This window comes from Pangasianodon hypophthalmus, chromosome 13 (assembly GCF_027358585.1).
Source record: "Pangasianodon hypophthalmus isolate fPanHyp1 chromosome 13, fPanHyp1.pri, whole genome shotgun sequence".
In the NCBI taxonomy this organism is placed as follows: domain Eukaryota; kingdom Metazoa; phylum Chordata; class Actinopteri; order Siluriformes; family Pangasiidae; genus Pangasianodon; species Pangasianodon hypophthalmus.
Window position 1 is genome coordinate 17,501,328 of NC_069722.1, and position 13,447 is coordinate 17,514,774.

The 13,447-nt window shown below is 42.7% G+C and overlaps 1 protein-coding gene across 22 annotated transcripts in view; it reads right to left on the bottom strand.

The window, feature by feature from the left end:
* LOC113528038 (caskin-2) overlaps window positions 1-13,447 on the bottom strand; it is a 128,487-nt gene that overhangs the window by 67,593 nt on the left and 47,447 nt on the right. Inside the window, exon 1 of one of the 22 annotated variants that reach the window (XM_053239175.1) lies at window positions 7,291-7,703. The exons of the other annotated variants lie outside the window; for them this stretch is intronic. Within the exon in view, the coding sequence (XP_053095150.1) occupies window positions 7,291-7,421 (131 nt within the window). The 5' untranslated portion in view covers window positions 7,422-7,703. Of the gene's footprint in view, window positions 1-7,290; window positions 7,704-13,447 lie in introns of those variants that run through there. 22 annotated transcript variants of the gene reach the window in all.

Here is a 13,447-nt window from a genome sequence, read left to right on the forward strand (position 1 = left end):
AATAAATAAATAAACAAACAAACAAACAGCTGTGCACATTGGTTCTCAAAGCTCCAGTTATGGCATTTAACCAGTATCTGTAAAAAAGTGCGAGGGGGCATCTAACCTGAATGCACAGAGCAGCATCAATGGTTAAGGCCCTTGGTTACTAATCAGAAGGTCACGGGTTCAAGCCCCAGCACTGCCAAGCTGCCACTGTTGGGCCTTTGAGTAAGGCCCTTAACCCTCTCTGCTCCAGGGGTACCATATCATGGCTAACCCAGCATTCTGACCCCAGCTTCCTAACAAGCTGGGATATACAAAGAAAACAATTTCACTGTACTGTAATGTACAGTATATGTGACAAATCGAGGTTCCTTCTTCTTCTAAAAAGTGTGGTACTTTAAAAAGAGTGCACATTACCATGAACTGGAAAGGTTATTTGTGATCGTGTAGCAACAAGGCAAGTGCGTGGAGAAACAGAGCACTTTAGTTCTACGAGTATGGAACACAGACACACACGCTTCTTTTCCTCTCGTTCTCTACCATCTACAGTGGATCTACACACTCTTATTAAAATGGCAGGGTTTTGTGATGTAAAGTAGAAGGACAGTTGTGCTCAAATTAGATAAATATGTCCTCATGTGTGTGAAGCAAGAAGAAATTCAAAATCCAAGGCACAGGCTGTCCACACACTGAACGAGACCAGACCACTGTGGTCTTATCAAAATATATATTTATTGCTTTAAACTTCCATAGTGTAAAAAGTGCAAAGATCAGGGAATAAAACAGACCAGTGAGCAAACATTTCGGCCCAGCTTTCTTCAGTGCTCACCTAGCGAACAAAGGTTCATCCCTTTTATCGACACATAATTGAAGATTGAGACCAGCTGAGCTTAATCAAGAGGAACTGCTAAAGTCGCAGAGCCCAGTTCCAGAAAATGTAGATACATCACAAAAACATAAAACCACACCACAAAGTTATAAAGACCACACCACAATACACACACAAAAAAAAAAAAAAAAAATCAAAGAAGACATGAAAAATCCATCTCTTCATTCAAGCCATTAGGGGTTAAAGAGTTAAGCTGAAAGATCCCAAAACCCTCTCTTTGCAATAATTTCTTGTCTCGATCCCCCCTTCTCCTATGAGGAGGAACCCTCTCAATGCCCAGGAACTTGAAATCTGAAAAGGAATGTTTAGCTAATTCAAAATGTTGAAAAATAGTAGATGTATGATCTTGTCTTCTGATTGCACTCATATGTTCAATAATTCTCGTACATAACGCACATTTTGTTTTGCCGATGTACAACAAAGAACATGAAGAGGAATTTCACATTTCAGCATGACAACGGCCTGAAGCACACCTCCAAATTAACAAAGGAATGGCTTCACCAAAACAAGTTCAACGTTTTGGAATGGCCCAGCCAGAGATCAGATCTAAATCAAATCGTTAATCTGTGGAGTGACCTCAAGAGGGCCGGGCGCAGGAGATGCCCAGCCAATTTGACATAGTTAGAATTTTTTTGCAAGGAAGAATGGCAAAATATTGCTAAATAAAGCTGTGCCAAACTGACTGACACTTACCCAAAAAGATTGAATGCCGTTGAATAAGTATTAGTTTAGGAGTGTGCACACTTATGCAGGCAGGTTATTGTATATTTGTTATTTTTCTTTTTTCCCCTAAAATGATTCTTTTTGTTTTTCATTTTAATTTATAGGTTGCAATTTCACAATAAAGGTAGAAAAGTTTCTGACATGATTTATCTTGGTTTCATTTTTTTTTTTTTACATCACAAAAACCTGCAGTGGTGTCTAACAAGGGTGTGTAGAATTTTTATATCCAGTGTATCCAGACTTTGCTCGCAAGTCAAGTTAAATTAATTAAAAGAACTATGGCCTAAAGTAATTCACAATCTTTATTTATTAGTATTCTGCTTCTTTCCGTTTTAATAAAAAGTATTTATTTCTGCTTAAATAAAAAGTAAAGTTCAACTGAAAATGTGGGTTTTGTGATTGTTTTACTGTCACTTTTTATAGCAGTTTTCTATTATTATTTTTACTAGAATTATTACTATTTTTATGTGTATAATCACTTTGTGTTATTTTTTAGGAAATTAAAAAAAAAATACTACTACTGACCTTGAAAGCACTGAATGGTCTCACACACAAATGGTACCTGAGGGAACTTCTGGTCCTTTATGATCTGCCACACCTACTTCGATCAAAAGGTGCAAGCTCTTTGTTGGAACCTTGAATAATGAAGTCTACAGCAGGGGCAGAGCTTTCTCTTACATAGCCCCACAGTTATGGAACAGCCTTCCAATTAGTGTTTGGGACACAGAGACTTAGTGTTTAAGTCTAGGCTGAAAACATATTTGTTTACTCCAGGCCTTTGTTAATAGTTTTCTTCTTAGGTAAAGTCACAGATCTGGAGGGTTCATGGGCATACAGTATTTTGGTAAACTGAGTTGTTTGGATATTGTCGCCCCCTACTCTCACACATTCACTCAGGTTGACAGTGACAGTGGAGTGGCTGGCCGCTTTATGTGTCAGGGTGCCCTCATGTCTGTGTTACCTTCTGGCTCTCCCTTTTAGTTATGGTATCATAACTAGTCTTGCTGAAGTCCCTGCTTGCAATGCACAGTTCATTTCACTATGTACTAACTGGCTGTATATGGCTGAAATGACAAACTCCACTTGACTTGACATTTTCTTAAATCATTACAGGACAAGTGCATACCGAATAATCTGTTTTCATGCTACTCCTGAGATACCAATCCTGACTCCTTCTGCTCTCCACACTTGCCTGATCCATCCTGATGGTCTATATATTAACTATACTGTTTCTTTCTTTTTTTAAATCAATAATATCGCGCTATCGTTTTCATCTGTTGTATTTTTCACGTTCTCTTCTACCGTATTTTCTTTTTTTTTTTTCTCTCGAAGTGCGCTTTTGTATTTTGTCAAGACAGCGAGCGGAGGCCATTCACACCGGATCCACGCCGTCTACAATAATATCAACAAATCTTCGACTAAGGTGCGTTAAACAACATGTCTAACATTCAGCTTGTTCAGTGTGTTGAGTGCAGGATGTTTAGTCACTCTTCCTCCGTCGTTAGTATTAACTTTATTTGTGATAAATGCATGTTAGTTAGCTCTCTGACGGAGAAGACTGCTGCATTAGAGGTGCGCATCCAGTCTCTAGAGAGGGTTAGTGAGAGTGAGAGCAGCGTAGTTTCTGTAGGGGAAAGTCTGGATGCCTTAGGCGGAGTTAGTAATCCCCCAACTCCGGCATTAGAGCCCTCACAGCGGGGCGAATGGGTGACGACTCGGCGGCATAATCGCAAAGCCAAAGCTAACGCTAAGGCTCGCCCACAGGAGCACCACTCCTCTCCGCTTCACGTGTCCAACAGGTTTGCTCTCCTCAGTGAAGCACCCGCTGAGAAACCTGAAAGAGCTCTGGTTATAGGTAACTCTATCTTGCGGCACGTGAAATTAGCTAGGCCTTTAGGGGCACCAGCAGCTTTAGTTAGGTGTATACCGGGAGCCAGGGCGCCGGACATAGCAGGTAATCTTAGGGTCTTAGGCAAGCACAGGTTCTCAAAGATAGTTATTCATGTAGGAGCTAATGATATACGCCTTCATCAGTCTGAGGTTACTAAGATTAACTTGGTAGAGGTGTGTAAATTAGCGAAGGCGATGTCCGATGCTGTAGTATGCTCTGGCCCCATCCCAATGCGGCATGGCGATGTAGCTTACAGCAGGTTATGGTCGCTGAACTGCTGGATGTCCAGGTGGTGCTCCGAAAACAATGTGGGCTTTATAGATAATTGGACTAACTTTGAGGGCAAGGCTGGCCTGTTAGGGCGGGACGGTGTCCATCCCACTCGGGAAGGTGCTGCTCTCATTTCTTGCAGCATAGCACATAGTCTCAGAACAGGCCTAGTTAATCGGTGACAATCCAGGGCCAAGGCCAGGGAGCAGACAAGCAGGCTAAACCGACCGTCTGCTAGCTGCACTGAGTCGTCACTTAGGTTCCACCGTATTGAGACTGTGTCTGTTCCCTGAGCTAAACAAAATTATAGACATACTCAGACAGTTTGTTTTAGTAATCTAATTAACATAAAATTAAACCATACCGAATGCATAGCCAGCACCGTTGATCTGAAGCTAGGACTGTTGAATATTAGATCTCTTACGTCTAAAGCGCTTATTGTTAATGAAACCATTACTGATCAGGAGTTTGATGTACTGTGTTTAACAGAAACGTGGATTAAACCAAACGAGTTTGTAGCATTAAATGAAGCTAGTCCTCCCAGGTACAGTTACATACATCAGCCCCGTCTAACTGGCAAAGGAGGAGGCGTCATTTATAATGATAATCTAGCCGTCACACAAAAACCTAGTCATAAATTCAACGCATTTGAAGTTCTTTATTCTAACATAACATACGTAGCCACTAAAAATAAGTCTACCCAGGTGATTCCAGTAATTATTATTTACAGACCCCCAGGGCCATATTCTGAATTCCTGTGTGAATTTGCGGATTTCATCTCTAACCTGGTTGTTTCTTTAGACAAGGCATTAATTGTTGGAGACTTTAATATTCATTTTGATAATCCAGATGACCCTCTGAGAACAGCAGTTGTGTCCATTCTAGATTCTGTAGGGGTTAATCAGAATGTAATAGGACCCACCCATAGTGGTGGTCACACTCTTGATTTAATACTAACATTCGGATTAAATATAGAAAATATAGTCTCATGTCCACAGTCTGAAGCTATCTCAGATCATTACCTCATCTCATTTAAAATGTGTATTAATCATAGTATATGCACCTTGCCACGTCACTGTGTCAAACGTACGTTCACGTCAACAACTGCACAGAGTTTTATCAGTAATCTCCCAGATTTATCAACCATGATTGGATCACCGTCTGATCCCGAAGAACTTGACCAGGCAACTGAATGTTTAGAATCAACGTTCTGCAACTCACTAGATAAGGTAGCTCCACTTAAAAGAAAAATAATTAGGGAGAAAAAGCTAGCACCCTGGTATAGCGATCACACACGAACTTTAAAACAGACCACTCGAAAACTAGAACGTAAATGGCGTCAAACTAACTTGGTAGTATTTCAAATAGCATGGAAGGAGAGCCTATTGAGCTATAAGAAAGCTCTTAGTGCTGCTAGATCAATGTATCTCTCCACCCTAATTGAAGATAACAGAAATAATCCTAGATTCTTATTTAATACTGTAGCAAAATTAACTAGGAATAAGACCACAATAGAAACACGCACACAATCATTATATAGCAGCGATGACTTCATGAATTTTTTCAATGGTAAAATTGAAAATATCAGGCTAGAAATTCAGACTATTAATTTAAAACCGGACAGTTCTATAACTAACCCTGTAGATGATAATATGATAATATTAGATAAACAACTACAACGCTTTAGTCCCCTTGAAGAGACTGAACTAATTTCACTAATTTCATCATCAAAATCATCAACCTGTATGCTAGATCCTTTACCTACTTGTTTCCTCAAACAGATAATTCCTGAAACAATCAAACCTCTTTTAAAGATAATCAATTCTTCCCTTAGCATTGGCTATGTACCTAAATCTTTTAAATTAGCAGTTATCAAGCCCCTGATTAAAAAACCTGACCTCAATCCCTGTCAACTGTCCAACTACAGGCCAATATCAAACCTCCCCTTTATTTCCAAGGTCCTTGAAAAGGTTGTAGCACAGCAGCTATGCTCATACTTACATAGGAATAACATTCATGAAATGTATCAGTCAGGATTTAGGCCTCATCATAGCACAGAGACAGCACTGGTAAAAGTTGTAAATGACTTACTACTGGCCTCTGATCAGGGTTGTGTCTCCTTGCTGGTGCTGCTTGACCTTAGTGCAGCTTTTGATACCATTGATCATGCTATTCTCCTCAATAGACTAGAAAATGTAGTAGGCAATAAGGGAACAGCCCTTTCCTGGCTCAGGTCTTATTTGACTGATCGTTATCAGTTTGTAAACGTAAATGGTGACTTCTCTTCTCATGCTAAGGTAAAGTTTGGTGTTCCGCAAGGCTCTGTTTTAGGCCCACTGCTCTTTTCTTTATATATGCTACCTCTGGGCAAAATTATTCGTACGCATGGTATTAGCTTCCACTGTTACGCTGATGACACACAGTTGTATGTTTCAGCAAAGCCAGATGACAGACACCAGCTTAATAAAGTTGAGGAATGTGTAAAAGACATTAGAAACTGGATGCTTATTAACTTTCTCTTACTTAATTCTGACAAGACAGAAGTACTTGTACTAGGACCACATGCAGCTAGAAGTAAGCTTTCTGATTACATAATAACTCTGGATGACCTTTCTGTTTCATCATGTGCAGCAGTAAAAGACCTTGGTGTGATTATCGACTCTAGTCTTTCTTTTGAAGCTCATGTAGATAATATAACTAGGATTGCTTTCTTTCATCTCAGAAATATTGCTAAAATAAGAAATATATTGTCACTACACGATGCAGAAAAATTAGTTCATGCTTTTGTTACCTCTAGGTTGGATTATTGTAATGCCTTACTGTCTGGATGTTCCAGTAGATGCATAAACAAGCTCCAGTTAGTCCAGAATGCAGCAGCGAGAGTCCTTACTAGAACCAGAAGATATGACCACATCACCCCTATCTTATCCACACTGCATTGGCTCCCAATCAAATTTCGTATTGATTATAAAATACTACTATTGACCTATAAAGCACTAAATGGTCTCGCGCCACAGTACCTGAGCGAACTTTTGGTCTTTTATGATCCGTCACGCCTACTCAGATCAAAAGATGCAGGCTATTTGTTGGTACCTCGAATAATGCGGGCTACAGCTGGGGGTAGAGCTTTCTCATACAAAGCCCCACAGTTATGGAACAGCCTTCCACTTAGTGTTCGGGGCTCAGACACAGTCTCAGTGTTTAAGTCTAGGCTGAAAACATATTTGTTTAGTCAAGCCTTTTGTGAATAGTTTTCTTAGGTACAGGGGCAGGTCTGGAGGGTTTCACAGGCATAGAGTGTTGTGGTGAAATGGGATGTTTGGATGCTGTCGCCCCCCCACTCTCACACGTTCACTCAGGTTTGTCGACGGTGGAGTGGCTGGCTGCCTTATGTCCCAGGGTGCCCTCATGTCTGTGTTAGCTTCTGGCTCTCCCTTTCAGTTATGCTGTCATAGCTAGTCTTGCCGGAGTCCCTGCTTGCACTCTGCATGCAAAGTACATCGTGCTTAACCATTAGAGGACAAAAGCTCACCTAACAATCTCTTCCTTTCTCTCCATCTCTCTCTCTTCCTCACTCTCTGTCGAGCTACACATGCTACTTCTGAGATGCCAGTGATGCCAGTGATCCTGACCCCTTCTGCTCCTCCTCGCTGCCTGACCCATCCTGATGCCCTACTTCTGGTTGGAGTTCTCATCGGTTGAGTTCGCTCGCTGCTGCTGGGGGTGGCCCCATATGGACTGCCTGAAGAACTGTTTGGATTGCTGGGGATGGTGCCACCTGGGGGCTGTGGAGATGGCTTGGGGATCACATATGGGGAGCTGTACTGTAATGGCTTGGGACTGCGATTGCTGTAGTGGCTTTGGGGCTGCAGTTGCCACGAGCAGCTTCGTACTCAGGACTCCATCAGTGGACAGTGGATAGATTTTAACCAGCCGGACCTCTTGCAAATACTGTGATGAATTTATTGGTTGCACAATTGCACTATTTGTCCATATAGTACACAACAGAAGGGATTTATTTATAATTGCACTATCCGTTGCACCCAGATGAGGATGGGTTCCCTTTTGAGCCTGGTTCCTCTCAAGGTTTCTTCCTCATATCATCTCGGGGAGTTTTTCCTTGCCACCGTCGCCACTGGCTTGCTCATTAGGGATAAATTCACAGTGATAAATTTAAATATTTACAATATATTTTTGTGAATCCATTTATTTCTGTAAAGCTGCTTTGTGACAATGTCCATTGTTAAAAGCGCTATACAAATAAAATTGAATTGAATTGAAATTGAATATTTCTGTTTGGAGTTTTCGTCACCTGAAAATCACTCGCTGCTCCTAAGGATGGCCCCACATGCACAGCCTAAAGATCACTATGAGATTACTGTGGATCGTACCACATAGAAACTATAAAGATGGCTGTGGATGTTCTTCCTTAGATAGACTTAGGACTGCAATTGCTACAACAGTTCGCTCTCAAGTCTCCATCACTGAACAATTAATAACTTCAGTGTGATACAATACACTAAGTTAAAACTATAATGAATTCGGAAATGCTGTCATGCTCATACTCATAAGTTTTGACTATATAGTATACACTTAGAGAAGAGAAATTATTCATACTCGCATGATCACATATCACCCAGATGAGGATGGGTTCTCTTTTAAGCCTGTTCCTCTCAAGGGTTCTTCCTCATGTTGTGTCAGGGAGTTTTTCCTTGCCACCATCGCCTCTGGCTTGCTCATTAGGGATAAATTTATAAATTTAAAAATTATATCCGGAATTTATATATTTCTGTAAAGCAGCTTTGTGACAATGTCCATTGTTAAAAGTGCTATACAAATAAAAATGAATTGAAAAGCAAAGCAAAGCAAATAAAAAAACAAATTAATTAATTATTTTTTTAAAAATCATGGCTGTCATCCATGTGTCTGCCTCAAATAACATAAGTTTGTTACCAGAACAGGGTTACTTTCACTATTGTACCTCATTATTCAACTGTAGAAAAATTGTAAAAATTATTTTCATTTCAAAAAATTATAAGTGCATTATACTTTATTTTGTAAGACTTGCTCAGAATCAAAATATGAGACTGAGACAATAAAGTTTAAAACTAGTCAAGTTCATGTTTTAAATAATTTAACTGGTGGTGCTCTTTAAAGGTGAGCAGCAATCAAACAGTTATGTGTTCAAGTCTACTAAACTATTCTTCAGGAAAAAAGGTCTAGATCCACATTAGCCCTGTATCTGAGCTGTACAGACATGGTGAGGCTCCCACTTTATTCAAGGATACTTTATCCAAGTATTTCTTGTGAGTATTTTTCATGAAAATTCCAATTCCAAAACTCTGTACTGGCCAATATGCAACACTGATCAGATACTGACTCTTAATAACCAAGATCTATGTTATGTTAGCTGATAGCAGGCAAGTTCATGGCATATAATGCATCACTGTGTCATATTAGAAAATGGATCAAATTCATTCCATTTCCAATTTAGTTTTGGACCAGTATCAGCTCTGATAACAATACTTCACCTTAGATTGGTGTAACCCTAATTGTGAAACATTCACATGTGTTCAAAAACACTTTCAAGCTTCCAGACACCAATTCCAGATCAGAACTCAAATGACGCATCCAAAACTCGAAGATGACAAAGAAATCCTGATCTTAATTAGGTTAAGTCTGTCATAGCCTTGCTTAGCTAATGAACGGCAAATATGCTAACATTAGCTCCTAGATATAAAGCTTACAATTATACCAGGTCAGTAAATTACATTCACTCTTGTACCGAAATTTGACTTGTTGAGTATATGGAGGAAGATTTGGGAGGCAGGTGGAATTTTAGCTGAGCTTGGGGATCATGTTTATTCAGCATTTTCAAAAACTCAACAAAACCAAAACAACTGAACAGAAATGGGTCTGTCCCAGACTTGCAGCTTTCACTCCGTCATATTCAAGTTCACGCTCCACAGCGTGTGTGTAACTCGCAAGCTCCTCTGGCTATATCGCACTCTTTCTCTCTTGCTGGATAAAAGCACAAAGAGATACAAATAAGTAGACTGGTGGTAATAAGACACAGGTGAGAATCATCACGCATTACCTACTGGTTTGAGCCGCCTTCTCTCTGTCCACAGCTGATGCTCAACCACACCCCTGCTGCCACATACCCCCATCATCAGACTCAGACCGGTAAATCCCCGAACACCATTTGTACCCCGGTTTGTAGACCACCTCAAATTTGAATGGCTGAAGTGCCAGATGCCAATAAGTGATACACGTGTTGGCATCCTTCAGGCAGTGGAGCCATCGAAGCGGGATGCGATCAGATCAGAGGGTAAAAGGGCGCTCCAGCAGGTAGTATAAGAGGGTGAGGACCACCCACTTGATGGCCAGACACTCCTTCTCGATCATGCTGTACTTGGTTTCCCTTATCAAGAGCTTCCAGCTGATGTTCAACATGGGGCGCTACTCCCCCTCCACCTGGGACATAACGAACCCTGGCCCTCTGTCTGACACATCATTCTGCAGAACAAAAGGGAGAGAAAAGTCAGGAGAATGCAACAACAGGCCCCCACACAGAACCACTTTTGCCTGGCAGAAAGCCCAGTCGCACGGCTCTGTCCACTGGCCCAAATCTGGGGCTCCCTTTTTAATGAGGTCAGTCAGCAGTATTGTGATGTCTGAAAAATTAGGCACAAACCTCCGATAATAGCCAGCCAGCCCCAGGAACTGCCTCAGCCCCTTTTCGATCTTGGGTCACGGGCAGACTGCAATCACTGCTGTTTTATCAATTTGAGGACTCACCTGCCCATGGCACAAGTGGAAGCACGTACTTCCCGTCCAATTGCACACTTCTTTGGGTTTGCTGTGAGTCCCGCCCGTCTCAATGATCTCAGGACAGCCCTCAGATGTTGTAAATGCTGCTGCCAATCATTACTATAAATCATTATATCAAATAAATAAGCAGCAGCATATGCATTGTGCGAGCAGAGGATTCTGTCCATGAGACACTGAAACGTTGCTGGATCTCCAAACAATCCAAACAAAAGGGTGACAAATTGGTGTAACTCAAACCAAGTGGAAAAGGCTATTTTTTTCTCAAGGTATTGGAGTCAAGGGAATCTGCCAATACTCCTTGGTTAAGTCCACTGTCGAATAAAAGCAAGCCACGTCTAAGCAATCAAGCACTTCATCAATGCGAGGTATGCGTCAAATTTAGACACCATGTTGACTTTCCTAAAGTCCACACAAAAACAGACCAACCCGTTGGTCTTGGTCAACCAGATAGAAGCAAAAACACATCAGAAAATTCCTCTCGCAACCGGGCAACCTGTACTCTCTGGGATGGTGAGAGATGATCTCCACAGGGGACCGGGGTGAATTGGGCTGCACTTTTTAGCCTTACCTCCAGTCCCAGCTCCTCCCTATCGGGAACCACCAGGATCAGGAGACTGAGGTGGTATATTTTACGTGCATCGCCTCTATCTGTTCGCCTGGCCTCATAGTCAATGCGCCGAGTGACCTCAAAGGGTCCTTACTTTGCAAGTAATTAAGAGCTTGATGTGGGTAATAACGCGAGTACTTTATCTACCAGTGCAAATTCTTGTAGTTCAGTACCCCTGTCATACATTTGGGACTGTCATCCTTGGACCCAATGCAAATTCTCCTGCGTTAGGTGACCTAAACTGTAGAGTTTTCGCCCTGGTCCAGAATGTACAGAATTTCGTTTTTTACTGTTAAGGTCCCTCCTCCTAATTTGGGACCTTTTTTGGGATCCTGACTCGGGAGATAACATGGAAGAGTGCCTCCACATCACTGCATGCTGAGATGCTCTGCAGAGGCACAGCTTCTCGATATTGCTTTGCATAATCCACCAGGACTAACACAAAGCAATATCCTTGCGTGCACCTTTCTAATGGCCCGGCGAGGATCATGCCAATTCTTTTGATGGGGACCTCAATTAAGGGTAATGGGCACAATGGAGCTTTTGTGGTGGCCGGCGGATTCACCAGCTGACATTCACGACATGCCGCACACCGCCTGCAAACATTGCCACGAATGCCCGGCCAATAAAAACGAGCCATTAGAAGGGGTTAGTGGTTTATCCTGGCCCAAGTGTCCAAACATGCGATTATGATGAGCCGCATGGAACAGAAGTTCCCTATGGCTCTTTGGTACCAACTGGGCTGTCTCTTCCTTAGTTTGAGTATCCTGCATCACTCAATATAACCATGGGCTTCACCCCATTTGAACTCCTCTTTGGGAGAAGGCCCCAAGTGCTGCTGGATGCGGCCAAAGAAACATGTGATGAACAGCCCTCGTTGTTCCGCACAGAGGTCGAGTACATCCAGGCAGGACATGCAGGAGCAAATTGACCAAGTGGCGCCGATTGTAAAACAGCACATGAAGAAAGAACATGCTGAACAGCAATAAGTCTACAACCGGCCAGCCCAATCCCGCGAGTTCCAGCCACGTGACCAAGTGCTCCTCCTACTCCCAAGCACAAACTAAGTTTCTGGCCTACTGGCAAGGCCCATACATAGTCCTCGAATGAGTGGGCCCAGTGAACTACCGCCTGGGCCCAGTGAACTACTAGCCTGGTTAGTGCCATGACATGCAATTATACTATGTCAACCTGTTGGATCAAGCCTGTCCCTGTGCTGTCCGCATTTGCTGATGTACTCTCAGATCCTCCAAAGCATACCTTGGTCCAGAAGGGGGAAGACCTGACCCCCTCACTGCTGTATACCACCGTAGAACGAGAAGCTCTGGCCATTAAGTGGGCCATCGTGAAGCTCAGCTACTACCTCGCAGGCCGACGCTTCACCCTGGTCACAGACCACATGCTCCTCCAGTGGATGGCCAAGGCCAAGGACAAAAATGCACAGGTAACTTGATGGTTTCTCTCATTGCAGGACTTCTCGCTCCAGGTGCAACAACGAGTCGGGGCACACCATGGCAATGCTGATGGCCTTTCACGGAGGTACAGTCTCTGGGCACAGACACTGCCAGCAGTAGTTTCGGAGCTGATGTGGGGTACCTCCAGCCCATGCACAAAAACCACTGCAAGCTCCTTGAGAAACTGCCACCCAGGTGCTGAAGGGACAGCGGTAATTCAGCACCATTGCAAGCGAGCACCATTGCGAGCAAGCGCATGGCTACGAGGTGGGGTGGCAAATCACAGCATGGCTGGCAGCCAGGAGAGTATAAAAGGATGCAGCAAGGCCCAGCGAGGTGAGCAAATTTTGTCACCACATACATGCTAAACTGTTTCGCTCTTTCTTCCAGAGACCAACAAAAGCGCCAAAGACAACGTTCCCCCTCTGCACCGCACTGAGCGCACGCAACCCCCGACTCTCATGGAAAGCCTCCAGACCCCTCGAGGCTGCCACTCTTTGCTGGCTGCCTGCATCCCTCCACCTGGCCAACAGTGACGCACCTCCTCAGCACCTTACAGCCCAGAAAGCCAGCCATCCTCACTCTCCCTCCACCTGCACCACCCACCACTCCTACACATGTCTAAAATAAAAGCACTCGTCTTCATTAATCCTGCCTCATCTGTGTTCTTCCACAGGTGTGAGTTGCTACAATTGTAAGAAATGTAGATCAAGATTTATAACACAAAGTGTAATTTTCTCCTATTATTAACATGTTAGTTTAATCTTTTTCCATGTCATAAATTTATTTCATGG